We start from the raw sequence: 14,383 nt of genomic DNA on the forward strand, positions 1-14,383 counted from the left end.
GAGTCAGAGTTACAGGAGACTGCCCAGGAGGGAGGACCTCGGGGGAAAAGGTTGCCTGTGCTCCTGACCTTCATGTGAGGAGAGGACCCACCTTGGGTGTCAGAACTTCTTTTCCTTAAGAGCGTCCTTATGCCTGCCCGATTCCCCTGATGGCATGCACGCTCCCTGAGGTGGTGTGTGTGCCACGGATGAATACAGCAGGCCAGGCTCTGGCCCCTGCACACATTCACAGATCCCCTCCATACCCCTGCCTTTTTGAAACAGGGTCTCGCTAAATTGCTCAGGTTGGCCTTAAACTTTCAAACCTCCAGCCTCAGTCTCTGGAGTAGCTGGGATTACAGGCATGTGCCACACTGGCCATTTTTTTATTTTTGGTACTGGGGATTGAACATGGACGTGTGTTACCACTGAGCCACATCCCTAGTCCCTTTTTTTTTTTTTTAATGCTGTTATTTTCCTTTTTTTTTTTTTAATTATAAATAAACACATCCCTAGTCCTTTTTATTTTTAATTTTGAGACAGGGTCTCACTAAATTGCTGAGGGCTCTGCTAAGTTGCTAAGGCTAGCCTTGAACTTGCAAACTTCCCACCTCAGCCTCCTGAGTTGCTGGGATTACGGGTGTGCCTGACCCTGCTTGGCTACCCTGGTCATTTTTGCTTTTTATGTCCCAGCTCCAACCAATTCACTGTTCTCCCTGCCCCAGAGCTTGGGCAGCTTTGAGCCTCTGCTCCCAGTCCCAGCTGCTTCTTTCTGTCCGTCTCATCATTATACTGGGAGACAAGACCCTCTGCAGTCCCTGGCAATGTCCATGCTATGAAAGGAGAGAGGAGGAAGAACTATCAGACTTCAGGAGACTGAAGAGACATGACAACTAAATGGAACATGGGACCTGGCTGCAGGAAAATGGTGCTACAAACCTTAGTGACAAAAGTTGGAGAGTGTATGGAAGATTAACTAAGAGCCTGTGTCAAGGTTACAGTTCCCATCTGCTAACTGGGTGGTGGTCAGGGAAGAGAGCAACTTCAGCTCTGGGTGAAAACATACTGAAGGCCACTTGCGGTGGCACACACCTGCTACTCCAGCTAACTGGGGGGCGGGGGGTGGCACTGAGGCAGGAGAACAAGTTTGAAGCCAGCCTGGGCAACTTAGCGAGATCCTATCTCAAAATAAAAAAGACTGGGATGCCCCTGCACAGGGGTACCAGACTCCCTAGGCTGTAGGCCAGAGCATGGAGGACAGAGCTGGTACTGGGGCCCACCCGGGTCCAGGCAGCAGGTGGTCAGCACCCTTGAGGTCTGCAGTCCAACAGCTCCCATGCTGCCTGTTTGGACTTCCAGCTGCTGCGCATCTTCTGAAACCCACTGCTCTCTGGGGTCTTGAGTGGCCTCCACTCGAGGAACCTCCCCTGCAGCTGCAGGGAGGCTGGGTGCTGGGCAGCACGGAGCGCCACCCACTACCCTTCAGTCCAGCCAGTGCGGTAATGCTGGTGGCAGACAGCAACCAGGCAAGAGGGCCCTGCGTCTGTGTGACTTCCCCAGGATGCTGTCCTGGATCTGTGGGGTCCTTACGTTGTGGTGATAACAAGCATCTCAACCGTCCCCAGAGCTGGTGAGCTGGCTCTCTGCAGTGTCTTCAGAGGGTGGCAGTAGACGGAGCTGTCGTCTACTAGACAAGGCCCCATGTTCCCAGGGGGAACAGGCTATGTGCCAAGTAATAGTAAGTGGCCATATTTCATGTCCTGAGGCCCCTGCCTTCCTATCACAGCTGACTAGATGGAGCAGGGCACCACCCAAGGAAGGGCAGTCTCCAGGCTGCTCAGGGACCCCTGCAAAAATCAGAGACCACATGGATCCTCTTGTTCTAGAATCAGTTGTTCAGAGGGGAGTGGCCACAGCTCTGTAGGTGGTAGGTAAGCGGGAACAGTGCAGGAGTGGCCAGGGTGGAGTCACCCAGAGTCCCAGGACAGCAACCCTCTGAGTGAGCAGAGAGAACCAGCAGGGAGAGGAGGACAGGACCGGCAGACAGAAAAGAATCGCACACACACGGAGAGCATCTACCACAGGCCAGGCACTGTTCCGCGCTCTCAATGTCTTTCTCACATAACTATCATAATCCACAAAGCAGGCACTATTCTGTTATTTTTTAAATGAGGAAACAGGAACAGAGAGATTAAGCAACTTGTTCAAGGCCACACAGTCTGTCAATGGTAAAGCTCTGCCTTCCAGCTCAGGTGGTGACTGCACTGTCACCCTGCTATCTCCCTGAGAACAGAGCAAAGGCTGTGTGGCTGCTTTGGCCTCAGGCCTGTGTGGCACAGTTCCTACCCTAGGGCTCCAAGGAGCTCTTTCTTATCTCTTATGGTATCTTCAGTGGGTTTCTGTTCTTTGAAACAGAAAGAACCTGATGAAAACTCTAAGGGATCTCTGGCGGGGGACAATGGGTACTTCCCAGGCAAGACCTCCCTGGCCCCAGGGGCCTTGGCTCAGTACCATGGGGTTGGTTCCACTGGTTCTCACGTGTGAGGTCCCCCGCCTGCAAGTTTTCATCGTGAACTGGCAGCCTGTGCTGGGCAATGGGGAAGCTTGTCTAGCTGGAGGTTTCTCAAAGCTAAGAAATATCTGCACGGTGACGACATCTGAACCTCCAGCGGGGGTGCCAACGCAACCATGAGCATTTTGCTACCAGCAAGGAGTCTGGGTGATGGTGGCTGAAATTCCCCCCATATTTGTGCCTGCAGATAAACACTGTTAGTAGCAGCGTGCACTCGTGGGGGCTATGTCCTGGACAGTGGTGGGAGGGTTGGAGGTCCACAGGGGTGACTGGGCAGCCCCAGGTCTTATCCCCAGACTCAAGCCCTTGTTCTGGCATGATCGGTTTAGACACGACCTCCTTGCTCTCTGATGAGGTCTACGTGTGAGCACAAGATCTGCCGAATGGAATGGGTGTCAGGAAATTCCTGGGCTCAGCGGGTATCCTCTGCCTGGCTTTCCAACATCTGACCGGCTCCAAGGTAGCCTAGTGAAACCCTCTTCCTGATCAGGGAGGCTGAGCCTCCACAGTCCTTCCGTCCTCTTCCCTGGAGGATGAGCTTTCTCAGTCTCTCAGGTTGGCAGACAACCTACCACTATCTGTGGGCCAAGGAGGTCTTTTAATTCTTCTGCAGGAGCCATGAGCTGGGGGCTGGGGTCGGCAGCTTGATACCAGTCATTAATCGCTAAAGTTTATGTGACCTGAAAAAAGGATCATAGCCAAAGAGAAGCTGGGTACCACTGGCTTCAAGTAAAGTCCTACCTCTCTGTGCCAGCAATGCCCAGTACAGGACGGCCAGAGGGATGGGGGCCGCCCAGCCACAGGGAAGCACAGGAAGCAGAAGGCTCCTTCAGGGTGGGCTCTGAATTCCAGGGGGAGACTCAGGGTGGCTGTTCCAAAGTGCAGTGGCTATCGCTCTGTGGGTACAGCAGGTGATCCTTTGGGGCCCAGGAAGAAGAAAAAATAGAACTTTTGTTGGCTGGGTGTGGTGGCGCCTATCTATAATCCCGGTGACTCAAGAGGCTGAGGCAGGAGGATCACAAGTTCAAGGCTGGCCTGGGCAACTTAGTGAGACCCTGTCTCAAAATTAAAAGGGCAGGGGATGTAGCTCGTGGCAGAACATGTGTCTAGCATGTGTGAGGCCCTAGGTTCAATCCCCAGTATCCCCTCTACTGCCAGAGTAGAGCTTCTGTGTAAATTTATATCAGTCTTTAAAAATGTGTGGTGCTTGTTTTATAACACGCATAGCACACTGGTAGGGGGTGTAACCTCTCTATTCAGATCATATGGGCTCCTCAGCAGAGGTGGCTGACTGAATGTGGCCTGGATCAGCCCTGTCCTGATGCTCCTCCCCCGCAGCCCAAGGTGCTCCATTTGCAATGCTGGCCTGTCTCTCCTGTTCAGATGTATCTGTGCCTTGGAGGCAGCATGGGGTTCGCCGAAAGGGCAAGTCAGAGGCCAGAGCCGGTCTGCTGGACTCTTCTGTCCCTCTTGCCTGCCTTAGCTCAGCCTGCGCATGCTCCCCAAGCCTCTCCTCTCGCCCACTCTCACCTGGCAAATTCTCCAGGTGAAACCTGACCTCCTCAGACGGCCACCTGCCCCTCCATCCTCGTCCATTCTCTCCAGGGTCCGGCTCATGGGTGAATGAACACTGCTGCTTCAGGTCATCCGGCTTCCCCTTCAAGGGTCTCTTTATTAAATTTCCAGTCACTGTCAGCAACTTGGCCCAGCCCTTCGTGGGCTTCCAAAGAGGAATGCTTAGTCAGAATGCATTTGTTGTCTTTTCTATTACCAAAAATTGACTACCAGTATCTTTGCACACCCCAAGGCAAATCAATGGCATTTGCTTATTCTTTTTTTTCTAACAGAATTCCAGAAAAAATAGATCTCTATCATATATAAATATATATATCTATATTTATATACATACATAGACATACAGAGAGAGAGCCTTCAACCAAGAGGCAAAGGATCAAGTGTCCTTTGAGGTGCCCCTTGGTCTGGCACAGGTGGCCAGGAGGCCCCAGCTCTCTGCAGTGCTGAGCTGTCCCCCTGTGCAGCTATGATAAGTCACGGAGGTCCTCACCAACCTTCCCTTGAATCTCAAAACGGGAGCTGTGCCCAAGGGGGTTTTACTACTGGAAACTGTGTGCAGATTGGAAGGAACTCTGCCCACCCCCACCCCCGCCCTGGGAGCGACTTCCTGGGGAAGGGTTCTGAGGGTGGAAGCTGCAGGCATGGAACCAACAGGGAGGACATCTGCCCAGCAGCTCCCCAACCACTGCAGACAGGGTGTGTCCTGGACATGGAGGCCTGCTTCACTGTGGAAAGCAGGGGCAGGCTTGGTCTCCTCGGTCCCCAACCTCAGCACCTGTGGTCCTGGGCAAGGGGACCTCCATGGTCAGGGTGGGGTTTGGGTCACTTGAGAAAGCCCAAGGGCTGTAGGTGATGATATTGGGGACAGTCCTAAAGACTGTCCACCTCTGCATTGTTAGCTCTAGAGGGACCTGCAGCACAGAGAAAGGCTTGGAGGAATGTGTTGACTCAGGGTATTAGAAAGAGTTGGGTCCAGAGCCATATTTTTGTATCCTGAGGTCTGCTCTAGGGGCCACTTAGGCTAGGGCATATTTCCAGAAAGCTGGGTGGAAACGGAAGGATTAGTTAGGGCCGGTGTTCAGTGCCCCTGGCCAGACACCAGAGGCGCAAAGGCACTTGATGGCAGAGGAAAAGCACATAGAGTCCATCTGACTTGCCTGGACCAAGCAGGACAATGCCAGGCATCCTCTGCTAACTCCGAGTCTGAGAGAGGAACCCAGAGATGCTGTCTTCCTCCCCCAGCCAGCAGAGTCAAGCTGGGACTACCAGGGCAAGGCCTGAGGGCCATCCAGAAGCCAGCCCTGTCCTGAGACTGGGGAGCAAGATTCAGTGAGTGGGGCTCCCAGACCCACCCCAAGGTAGAGGCATGGGTGGGGGTGAAGCACAGCTGAGAGGCTCCCCCTTCTGAGCTGTCAAGTTACCACACTCTGCAAAGTCACTTAGGGTTCAAGCCAGTCTGTCTCCCAAGGCACTGAGAAAGGAATCCAGGACAGCCTGGCCCAGCCAGAGGCAGCTCCAGGGGCTCATTTCTGGTGGTGTGCAGAGGCTTGAGACTAAAGTTTGTCCAAAGCCAGAAAATCCAGCTGTCAGGGATTTTAAGGAGGGGGGCTTAGAGCCAGGTGCAGGGTGACACCCAAGACACGTGGACCCTTTAGGCATCTTCAGGTGATGCACAGGCACAGAGGGAGGGCCTTGTGGAGATGTGACCCTCTCTCCCTGCTCAAAACATAAACACCACAGTGTTTGAGTCCCAGGGAGCATAGGATTTGCTTCCGATGCAAATCTTGTCCACCCAGCTCCAGATGAGCAGTGCCCAGCCCCAGCTGGCCCTGGAGGGAGGCGGGGAGGCGTGGGCCAGGAGAACTGCGGCTGCAGCCTGCGAAAATGTTCACTCGGTGTATTCCCTGAGGCCCCACACTCACCGTCCCTCCCTGACCCCAGCTCCCTGCCTGGCCCTGCCTGCCTTGCCTCCCTGGGCCTGTGCTGGCAGCCCCCTGCTGCTGCAGCGCCGCTCAGAGCTCCCTGGGGATGATGGAGAAGGGCAACACGGGGCTGCTGGCCTCCAACTCCAGGGCGGTGAGGAAGCAGTCGACGGCAGCCTCGTTCTGGCCCTGGGCCTGCAGTACCTCGCCCAGGCCCTGCCATGCCTCGTGACAGGTGCTCTGCCTCTCCACGGCGTCCCTCAGAACCTTCTGGGCCAGGTTCTTGTGGCCCAGCCGACTCAGCATCAGACCCTGGAGACCAAGCAAGGGGAGAGTGAGTGAGTGCACCCTGGGGCAGGGGCATCCTGGCAAAAGGGTAAAAGGCAGGAGCAGCTCCCTTGTCGGTCACCTGTCAGAGAGGACTCTATCCGGATTGGGTACTGTCAGGTGACCTTGCCCTTTATGCTTGCAAAACCTACCTGTCCCCACCCAAGTCCTGCTTCAGCCTTAGGTCCTGGACCAGCCTGTGCAGGAGCTCTCTTCCTCTTAGTCCTAAGAGTCAGGCCTTCAAATCCAGACCTGGCTTGGAGTCGCCCCATCTGGGCGATCTTGGGTAAGTCCTCTAACCGTGTTTCCTTGTCTGCAAACCCTCCCCTAGGGTTGCTGTGAAGGTGAATGAGTCAGTGAATGTGAAGCATGCAAGGAGTTCTGGGCACAAGTGAGCCCCTGATGAAGGGGACTATTCTCCTAGTCCTTGCTGCCTGCAGCACAGCGCCTCCTGTCATCCCACTGACACCAAGACAGAGGGGTGTCCACTGTCCATTAAGGAGACTACATCTGGAAAAACTCACGTTTGTGGGAGGGAGTGGGTAGGGGGAGCAGCTCCTTTGCCTGCATCAAGCAGCTTGGCTCCCCAGGGATGGCTGAGGGCCCAGCCTGGCAGGTGAGGGTCATGGGAGACAGTCAGACGGCAGTGAGAGGACCAGGCAGGGGTGGTCCAGGTGAAAGGCTGGATGGGCTCAGGGATGCAAGGTCCTTGGGTGTCTGGGCCAGGAGCAGGCAGGAAGTGTGGCCTGCAGTTCGGCTGAAACACTCTTGCCAGACAGCTAGAGGAAGTGACAGGAATTGTCCCACAAAAAAAGGGAGCTGGGAAGTGAAACTGGCATAGTAGACCCTGCGTATCCTCTTCTACCCACACTGGGAAGGGAGCAGGGGGACAGGGTGGGAAGGAGAGACCCAGGTCCCAGAAAGGCTGCTTTCCCACTGATCTGTGTTCCAGTCTTAGGAGATCGCATGAGAAAGCGGTATGTGTCGGGGTCTTTCTCTTGTTCTAAGACAGGAGGGAAAGCTCCAATACCAAATCCCTAGGTATTGGTGGTGGTGGTGGTGGTGGTGGTGTGTGTGTGTGTGTGTGTGTGTGTGCACACACACTGCCGTCTGTGCCTGGAGCCCCCTCTCCACCCACTGACAGCCACGTACATTTTTAGCTGGATCATTTTCCTTCTCCATGAATTCCCCAGAGTTAGGCCTTCTGTTGCTATGGAGATACTGGGAAAGATGCATATGCCTGATTTCATAAAGTCCTCCAAGAGCCTGGAACATGACCAATTAGGCAAGAGAAAAAGACTGGTGCTCAGGAAGCCCAGGAAAAGCCCCCCTCTCCGGAAGCACTTGCCCGAGGGCCTGTGGGCAGGGGGAAGAGGAACTGTACTCACGGTGCCCCAGATTGACCCAGGCACGGCCATACCCAGGGAACCACACGTGGCTGAGGCTGTGGAGCACGGGGAAGGGCAGGTTGCTGTGGGCAGGGTGGAGTCTCGGGCAGGGCCCCAGCTCTGGCCAGATGCAAGTGCTGCTGACTCAGGGCTGCCCGGGACTAGGGCAGTGTCCATCTGGCCAGTAGGGCTCCAGGCCAAGCTGTCCTGCCCACAGGGCTGGAACACTAGTCCCCAAGCTGCTCACAGTGGAACCAGGCCCTCGGGGAGGAGGGAAGGAAGGCGAGCCGACAGCCGCCAGACACCAAAATTAAGCACCAAAAATGGAAGGTTTGAGGCCCGTGAGTGCTGCCCATGGGAGCAACAGAGGACAGAGTGGCCGGCAGGGCCTTCCAGGGAGGGTGGCCCAGAGTGGCTTCTGCACTCTAAGTTTCCCTTATGGAGCTTCTTTCCACAAAAGATTTTGTTGGAAAGAAGGACTCCACGGCTGGGAATGAGTTTGGAAACCCCTGATCCCCCGGAGTGGTGACTGTTTGGGAAGGGGCCAGGCTAAACAGAGAGAGTGTGTGTGTGTGTGTGTGTGTGTGTGTGTGTGTGTGTGTGAGTGTGTGTGTGAGTCCTACTCTCAGTTTGGGTTCCTGCACATGCCTGGGTAGAGAAAAAAGGTCAGTCAGAAGCCCTGGTCAGGTGGAAATCCCAGCTTTGCCACTGACAAGGACTGTGACCACTGGCAAGCGGTGGACCTCCTCTGAGCTGAGGTTTCCTTATCTGTGAACCAGGGCACAGGAGAGTCCTTCCTTGTGAGGATTCTGCAGGATGAATCTGAAAAAGTGCATCCGGGGCGCCGGGCACCAAATGCAGCATCTCTAAGATGAGCTGAGGTTCTTTCTGGGTGGGGAGCGGGTGGCATCGCTGATTTTTCTAGAAGCTGGAGAGGGTTCAATTCTGTGCCAGGGGAGGACTATGGGCTGTGGTGGGGTTGGCTCACATTCCCGCACCCTGGGGCGCTGACCTTAGAGCCTGAAAGGAGACACCAAGGCTGGGGTCAGGCTGGGGCCCAGAGGCCCAGGGCCTGTAACAGAATCCACTGCCACCTGCCTCTGACACCAGCCGCGTTAGTGTTTGGTAGCAACTCGGAGTTGTTTGCTGCCTGACAACTGGGTGGGTCCCAGCCTGGACCCAGCCCCAGGGAGAAGAGAGGTCTCCTCTGTTCTGCCCCCAGCCCATCACTAGCCTGGGGTTCACTGACACCCTCTTGCCACCCTGCTACTCCCATCCTCAGGGAGGTGGTGGGAATACAGAACTGGAATCTTGGTTCCATCCAAATGTCCCATCTGAACCCTCCTGTCCTTCATCCACCAGAGGAGACCAAATCTGCAGAGGCTCTCAGCTTCTGAGCCTCCCCTGGGAGATGCGAGAGCCAGGTTGCTCAGCCTTGGGGATTAAACAGCAATGTGCAAGTTGTTTATGCACTGCACCTACAAAGGGGTACCTGGCCTGGCTATAGCCACCAACATGGTTTCAGGGTAGGATAAAGCTATGAGGAAGGTTCTCAGAAATGCCCACCTCCATCCATTCTTCCTTCCCTCCCTTCCTTGATCCCATGGAGGAGGTGCCTGGCTACATCTCATCTGCAGGGGGCCTTGGTGTCCCAGGAAGTCTTCCCTGTGGACAGTCCTTTGCCCACACAACCACTTCAAGGGTGCCCTTATTTACTGTTGAGCTCTTGTATGCCAACCCTGTCCTGCCCGCTGGGCTGAGAGGGTCAGGGCTTCTGTCTCCTGCCTTCTTTTCTGTTCCCCACAGGGCAATAGGTAAACTGAGCTGGGGTAGAAGAGTCCTGGACACAAAGCCAGGGACACCAGAGGCATTCCCATGTGCTTCCTGACCTGGACTTGCTGGCAGGGGTGCTGTCCTCTGGGGTTCGGCAAGCCCTGTCTCTTAGAGCGACCACGGTGGGCAGTCTGAGGGGCCTGGATCCTGTGGGGGTTTGATGTCCCAGACTGTAGGGAGACTCTGAGTGGGAAACCTCCCTGTCAGGAGACAGGTTCTGCGTGGAGGTGCAGGGTGGGACCAGAGACCACAGGCTGGGATGGGGAAGAAGGAGAAAAAGGACCTTGCCACTCAACACTACTATCCATTAATTTAGTGCCTGATGAGGTCCCCCGGAGAGGAGGGACAGCAGGAAGGCCTGGTGCGTGTGTGCCTCTTCCCTCTTTTGGGGGGAGCCTGCCCTGGGAAGCAGCCAGAGCTAGGCCAGCTGCAGGCCAGCCTGAGGTCTCCTCCCCACCCCGCCCTCAAGTATTTATAGAAGTTATTTTGGGAATTTTCTTTCTGAGCTCAAGGCACATTCCTGGGATTCTGTAACAGCCTTTCCAGCTGGGAAGCTGGGAATCAGCTGAAGACCTCTGGAGCCTTCGGGTCCCTTGAGCCCCCCCACCCCCACAACCTTTGGAACCCTGGGGCTGTGGGGAGAAGCCCTCTGCAGGAGGACTCCCTCCTCCATGTCCTGGAGCACTACTACATCCAGCAGGGACCAGGCTCTCTCCATTTCTCATTCTCTCAGGTGTGTCAGCCTTAACCTGTCCAACCAGCCTGGGAACTGCCCCCTACCCCATCACACATCCCTCCTGAGCAGGCCACTCCAAGGCCACAGGCTAGTCCCACTTCCTGGTTGGGGGAAGGGGCCCAAGTCCTTCTAGACCTTATCTAGGCCTGACTAACACAAGCACCCCAGAGTTCACCAGGTTCCCAAAGAGATGCCTGCTGAGAAGGCCCCAGACTGGGAGTCTCCTGGGGCAGTGGAGGCCATGCTCTCTGTACTGCTGTGCCCATGCCTGTCCCTTCCTCATCCTGGGTTCTTGAGAGATGAGGCGGAGGACGCCAGCTGGCCTCTTTGCTGGGGTTGGGGGTGTCTGTCTTCAAAGGGCTGGGGACTGAAGGCTGGGCTGAGAAGCTGAAGCACTGGTTTGACCAGAGGGTGGGTCACATCCTTGGGGCCTGCAGAGCCTGTGGACCCACCAGGAAGGGGGCTCCTTCGCCAGGCCACTCCCAGGCAGGGCTGGGCTTTTACTCCTCCCACTTTGTGGTCTGATTTGAGTTGAGCGGACTGCGGACCCTCAAGGTTAGGTCAGAGCCTGTAGGTGGGCCTCTGGATTCTGGGTTCTAGAAGTGAACCTCCGTGTTGGGGAGTGAGAAGGAGGCCCTGGTCTCAGAAGCTCCCCTCTCTGAGCAGGAGGCTGAGCCTGGGGCGGCAGTGATAGAGGTTTTGGGGGTTGGTGGCCCACTGAACAAGGGGGTTAATAGCCACACTATACAGCACCCTCTGTATATCCTGAGCTGACCTCAGAAAGAGGTCAAATGGCTAACACTCTGGATGCAGTGAGTCTTTCCCACTACTTTGGTGACAAAATGTTTTCTGGAGCTAAATTAAGTCAACAGTGCTCAACTACCATTCTGATCTGAACCTGTGACTAGCTTACACACAGCACTCTCCACTTCCTCAGCAGAGGTGATGGACGTCACAAGCCCACACAGCAGGCTGAGGTTTCCCAGGAGACCAGAGAGCCAGCGCCACGAATCGAGTGCACTCTGGGGTCTATACCAGGCCAGGGGTAAGGTGGGGTGGGGAGGGGCCTCTGGACTCAGCCAAACCAATACTGGGAATCCGGGATAAGTCTTATCCCTCACCTCCGGGGAGCCCACAGAACCCTCTACCTCCTCCTGCTCCTCCTTGTGGCACTGGGAATGTGGCCTGAGGCAGGATTACCTTAGGCAGTGTTGGAAGAGAGCTGACCTCAGTAAGAGGTCAAATGGCCAGACACTTCTGAACTTGCTGCCAAACAAGCAATATCCCAGGTCTGCTGGAGCAGGTGCTCAGAGCATCGCTCTCTCTCTCTCTCTCTCTCTCTCTCTCTCACACACACACACACACACACACACACACACACACACAAAGCAAGGCTTCTGGGTCCTTCTACTTGTGTTGCCTGGACCCCTCTAAGCCACCTGCCAAAGCTCAGGAAATGAACAGGGTGGGAGCAGCCTACAGGTGGAGCAGCCGGGACCCTGAGACACAGTGAGTAGGGGGCATGTCACAGTCTACGGGCCCAGGAACCAGAGACTTTGTGCACTAGACTGAGTCCCATACAGCACCAGGGAGCCTTCAGAATGCCAGGCACTGAGTTTCACTTCTCAGATACTCAGAACGCCTTTCTTCCTTACAGGCAGGAAACAGACAGTGAAGCAGCTTGGTGTGACCACAGGCCAGAGTGCAGGCAGCAGAACACGGCCTCTCAGCCTGCCACCACAACCTCTCTGGCTGCCCCAGATTAACCAATACAAGAGATGCAAGACAAGTCTCAAATCCCCTCCTTCCTCCACTCAGAACCCCCTACCCCACCTGCCAAGCAGGCTGCCCTCCCCTCTGCCATAGCTAAGGTCAGCCTGGCCGGTGCAGTGTACACTCCAGACCAGTCCATGAGGCAGCTGGGGTCTGCATCCTGCACGTCTGTGCCATGGCCAGGTCCCCTGGCTGACTTGGGAAGGACTGGGTGGCTTTGCTGCAGTGAGCCTCCGGGGCTTGGCTCCGGACTTCCACTTCCCTCTGTAAACCAAGAACCTCTGACGTGACCTGGGAGCCACACTTCAAAAACAACTCCTACCACTAGCCTGTTAACTCACAAAATTATTTAACCTAATTCTAACAATAGCCCTAGCCGCCTGGCATAGCAATCCCCACTTTATAGACAGAATTCTGAGCTCTGAGAGCCTAGGGAACTTGGCCCAAGTTAAACAGCGAGTAAAGACAACACGGGACTCAAGTGCAGGTCAGCACCTCCTTCAGCGCCAGCTCTGATACCCACGTCTTAAAAATCATCCCGGGCAACGAATCCTAGAAGCAACCCCTAAGGCAGTTCTGAGGTCCCTGTCCCTGCCCCCATCTCCTCCCTGCTCCTCGGCACCTACTACTAAGTGCGATGGCCACACTGGAAGCACGCGGCAGGGTGGGCTGAAGATCCTCACCTCATGGAGTGTGGCCCAGGGAGGAAGAACTTGGGATCAGTTCACTAGTCACCAAGTCTTTCATGTAAGTGGCAACAAAATTGCCCAATGGTGACTTTTCATTTCACAGCTTTCAGTTCATCTAAGCCCTAAAACTTTCCTTTGAGGTCACAGAGCCTAAATCATCCCACACGAGAGAAGCAAAAACAGGCCCAGTGAGGAAGTAATGGTCAAGTGTGCCCATAGCTTGAGGGCAAGCAGGGCTGGCTGGCTGAGGTTTGTCACGCTCTTTGTCCCACCCTCTAGGACTGGTGAGGGCTAGGTGGGGTGCTGGACAAGGCCCTGCTGCTAGAGTCCATCTCACTGGCCTTAGAGACCAGGGCTGTCCTGGTGGGTCCCTAGAGCAAGTGATAGGCCCAATTCAGGACCCTGTGGAGCAGCAGGGGTGCTGAGGCACAGGACTGTCAGAGAAGGGGCTCGGAGGCTCGAGGGCCATAGCTGTGCTCTGGTCCCCTAAACCCGCTTCAAGAACAAGGTGGCCATTTCATGCTGGGAAGGAGAAGGAGACGAGGAAGGGCAATGCTTCCTCACCACACTGTCATCAAGAGGAAAAAAGGTAACTGAAAAGCTGTCTCCCTGCCCTTCCAGGGCATGTGGAAAGAGAGCCAAGCTTCAGAAACCTCCTCCTCTGGAATCACATCACAAGAGGCGAAGCTCTTGCATAGCGGTCCCCTGCTGCAACCAGGGATGAGGAGGAGAGGCTCTGAGACTCTGCAGCCCTGTCCTCAAGAAAGCACCAAACTGTCCCTCTGGAGCCCATCACTGGGAGGAGGGCAGGTGCCACCCACAAACGCCTTGCCTGCCCGCTCGCGCTTCACGGTGGAGGGTTTCAGGCTGTCTCCCGCAGTGCAGCAGGCTCCCCAGACGCAGCCACGTGCTCTGGCCAAGCTGAGCGCAGCGGAGGTGGGCCTGTCTGCAGCCAGGACTCAGGGTGCCTTCTGCAGAGCTCAAGGGTAGCAGAACGTGCCACCCCAGAACACACACTGTGGCAAGAGGATTATCTTGAGCTGAAGGTAACTGAAAGAAAGCAGGTACAAGAAAAGCTCTCTGTCCTACCCCAGGATGCCCGAAAGTAGGGCATAAATTTACAAAGGTGTCTTCCACTTGGGAGGACGAAGGTGGATCACAGAGGACAACATTAGACCCTTAGACCTTAGCAGCCCAGGGACAGCACCAGAGAAATCTACACAGCTGGCCTCACCACCGAGCCTTTGTCCATGAGGTGGACACACTGAAACACTTGTTTTCCTCTTGTTTATCTATCTTTTGTTACAGGGTTCCTGGTCAAGGACACAGAAAGATAGAGAAAAAGAATTTTTTCTTTCTGTACACTGGGAAACTGAGTCTAGCCAACTATCCCATGGGGTTCTCTAATCTCAGCCTTGTGAACAACCTGTGAGTCCCCTCCACTGTGCTCAGGTGACTTCAGAGGAATGCCCTCTCAGTGACCTGATCGGTCCATAGTCACTGTTGTGTTCCCTGGCTTGCCTTTCCATGGAGGTGCCTGGGATTAAAGGGGTCCTGGGTCGGAAGCAGAAGGCCTCAGAGAGATGAGT

The 14,383-nt window shown here is 55.3% G+C and overlaps 1 protein-coding gene across 1 annotated transcript in view; it reads right to left on the bottom strand.

The window, feature by feature from the left end:
- Nucleotides 1-501: 501 nt before the first annotated feature.
- Nucleotides 502-14,383, bottom strand: part of Ttc7a (tetratricopeptide repeat domain 7A) — a 118,401-nt gene continuing 104,519 nt past the window's right edge. The window contains exon 20 of the mRNA XM_047521937.1: nucleotides 502-6,360. Within this exon, the coding sequence (XP_047377893.1) occupies nucleotides 6,139-6,360 (222 nt within the window). The 3' untranslated portion in view covers nucleotides 502-6,138. The remainder of the gene's footprint in view (nucleotides 6,361-14,383) is intronic.

Source organism: Sciurus carolinensis, chromosome 13, assembly GCF_902686445.1.
Source record: "Sciurus carolinensis chromosome 13, mSciCar1.2, whole genome shotgun sequence".
Classification (NCBI taxonomy): domain Eukaryota; kingdom Metazoa; phylum Chordata; class Mammalia; order Rodentia; family Sciuridae; genus Sciurus; species Sciurus carolinensis.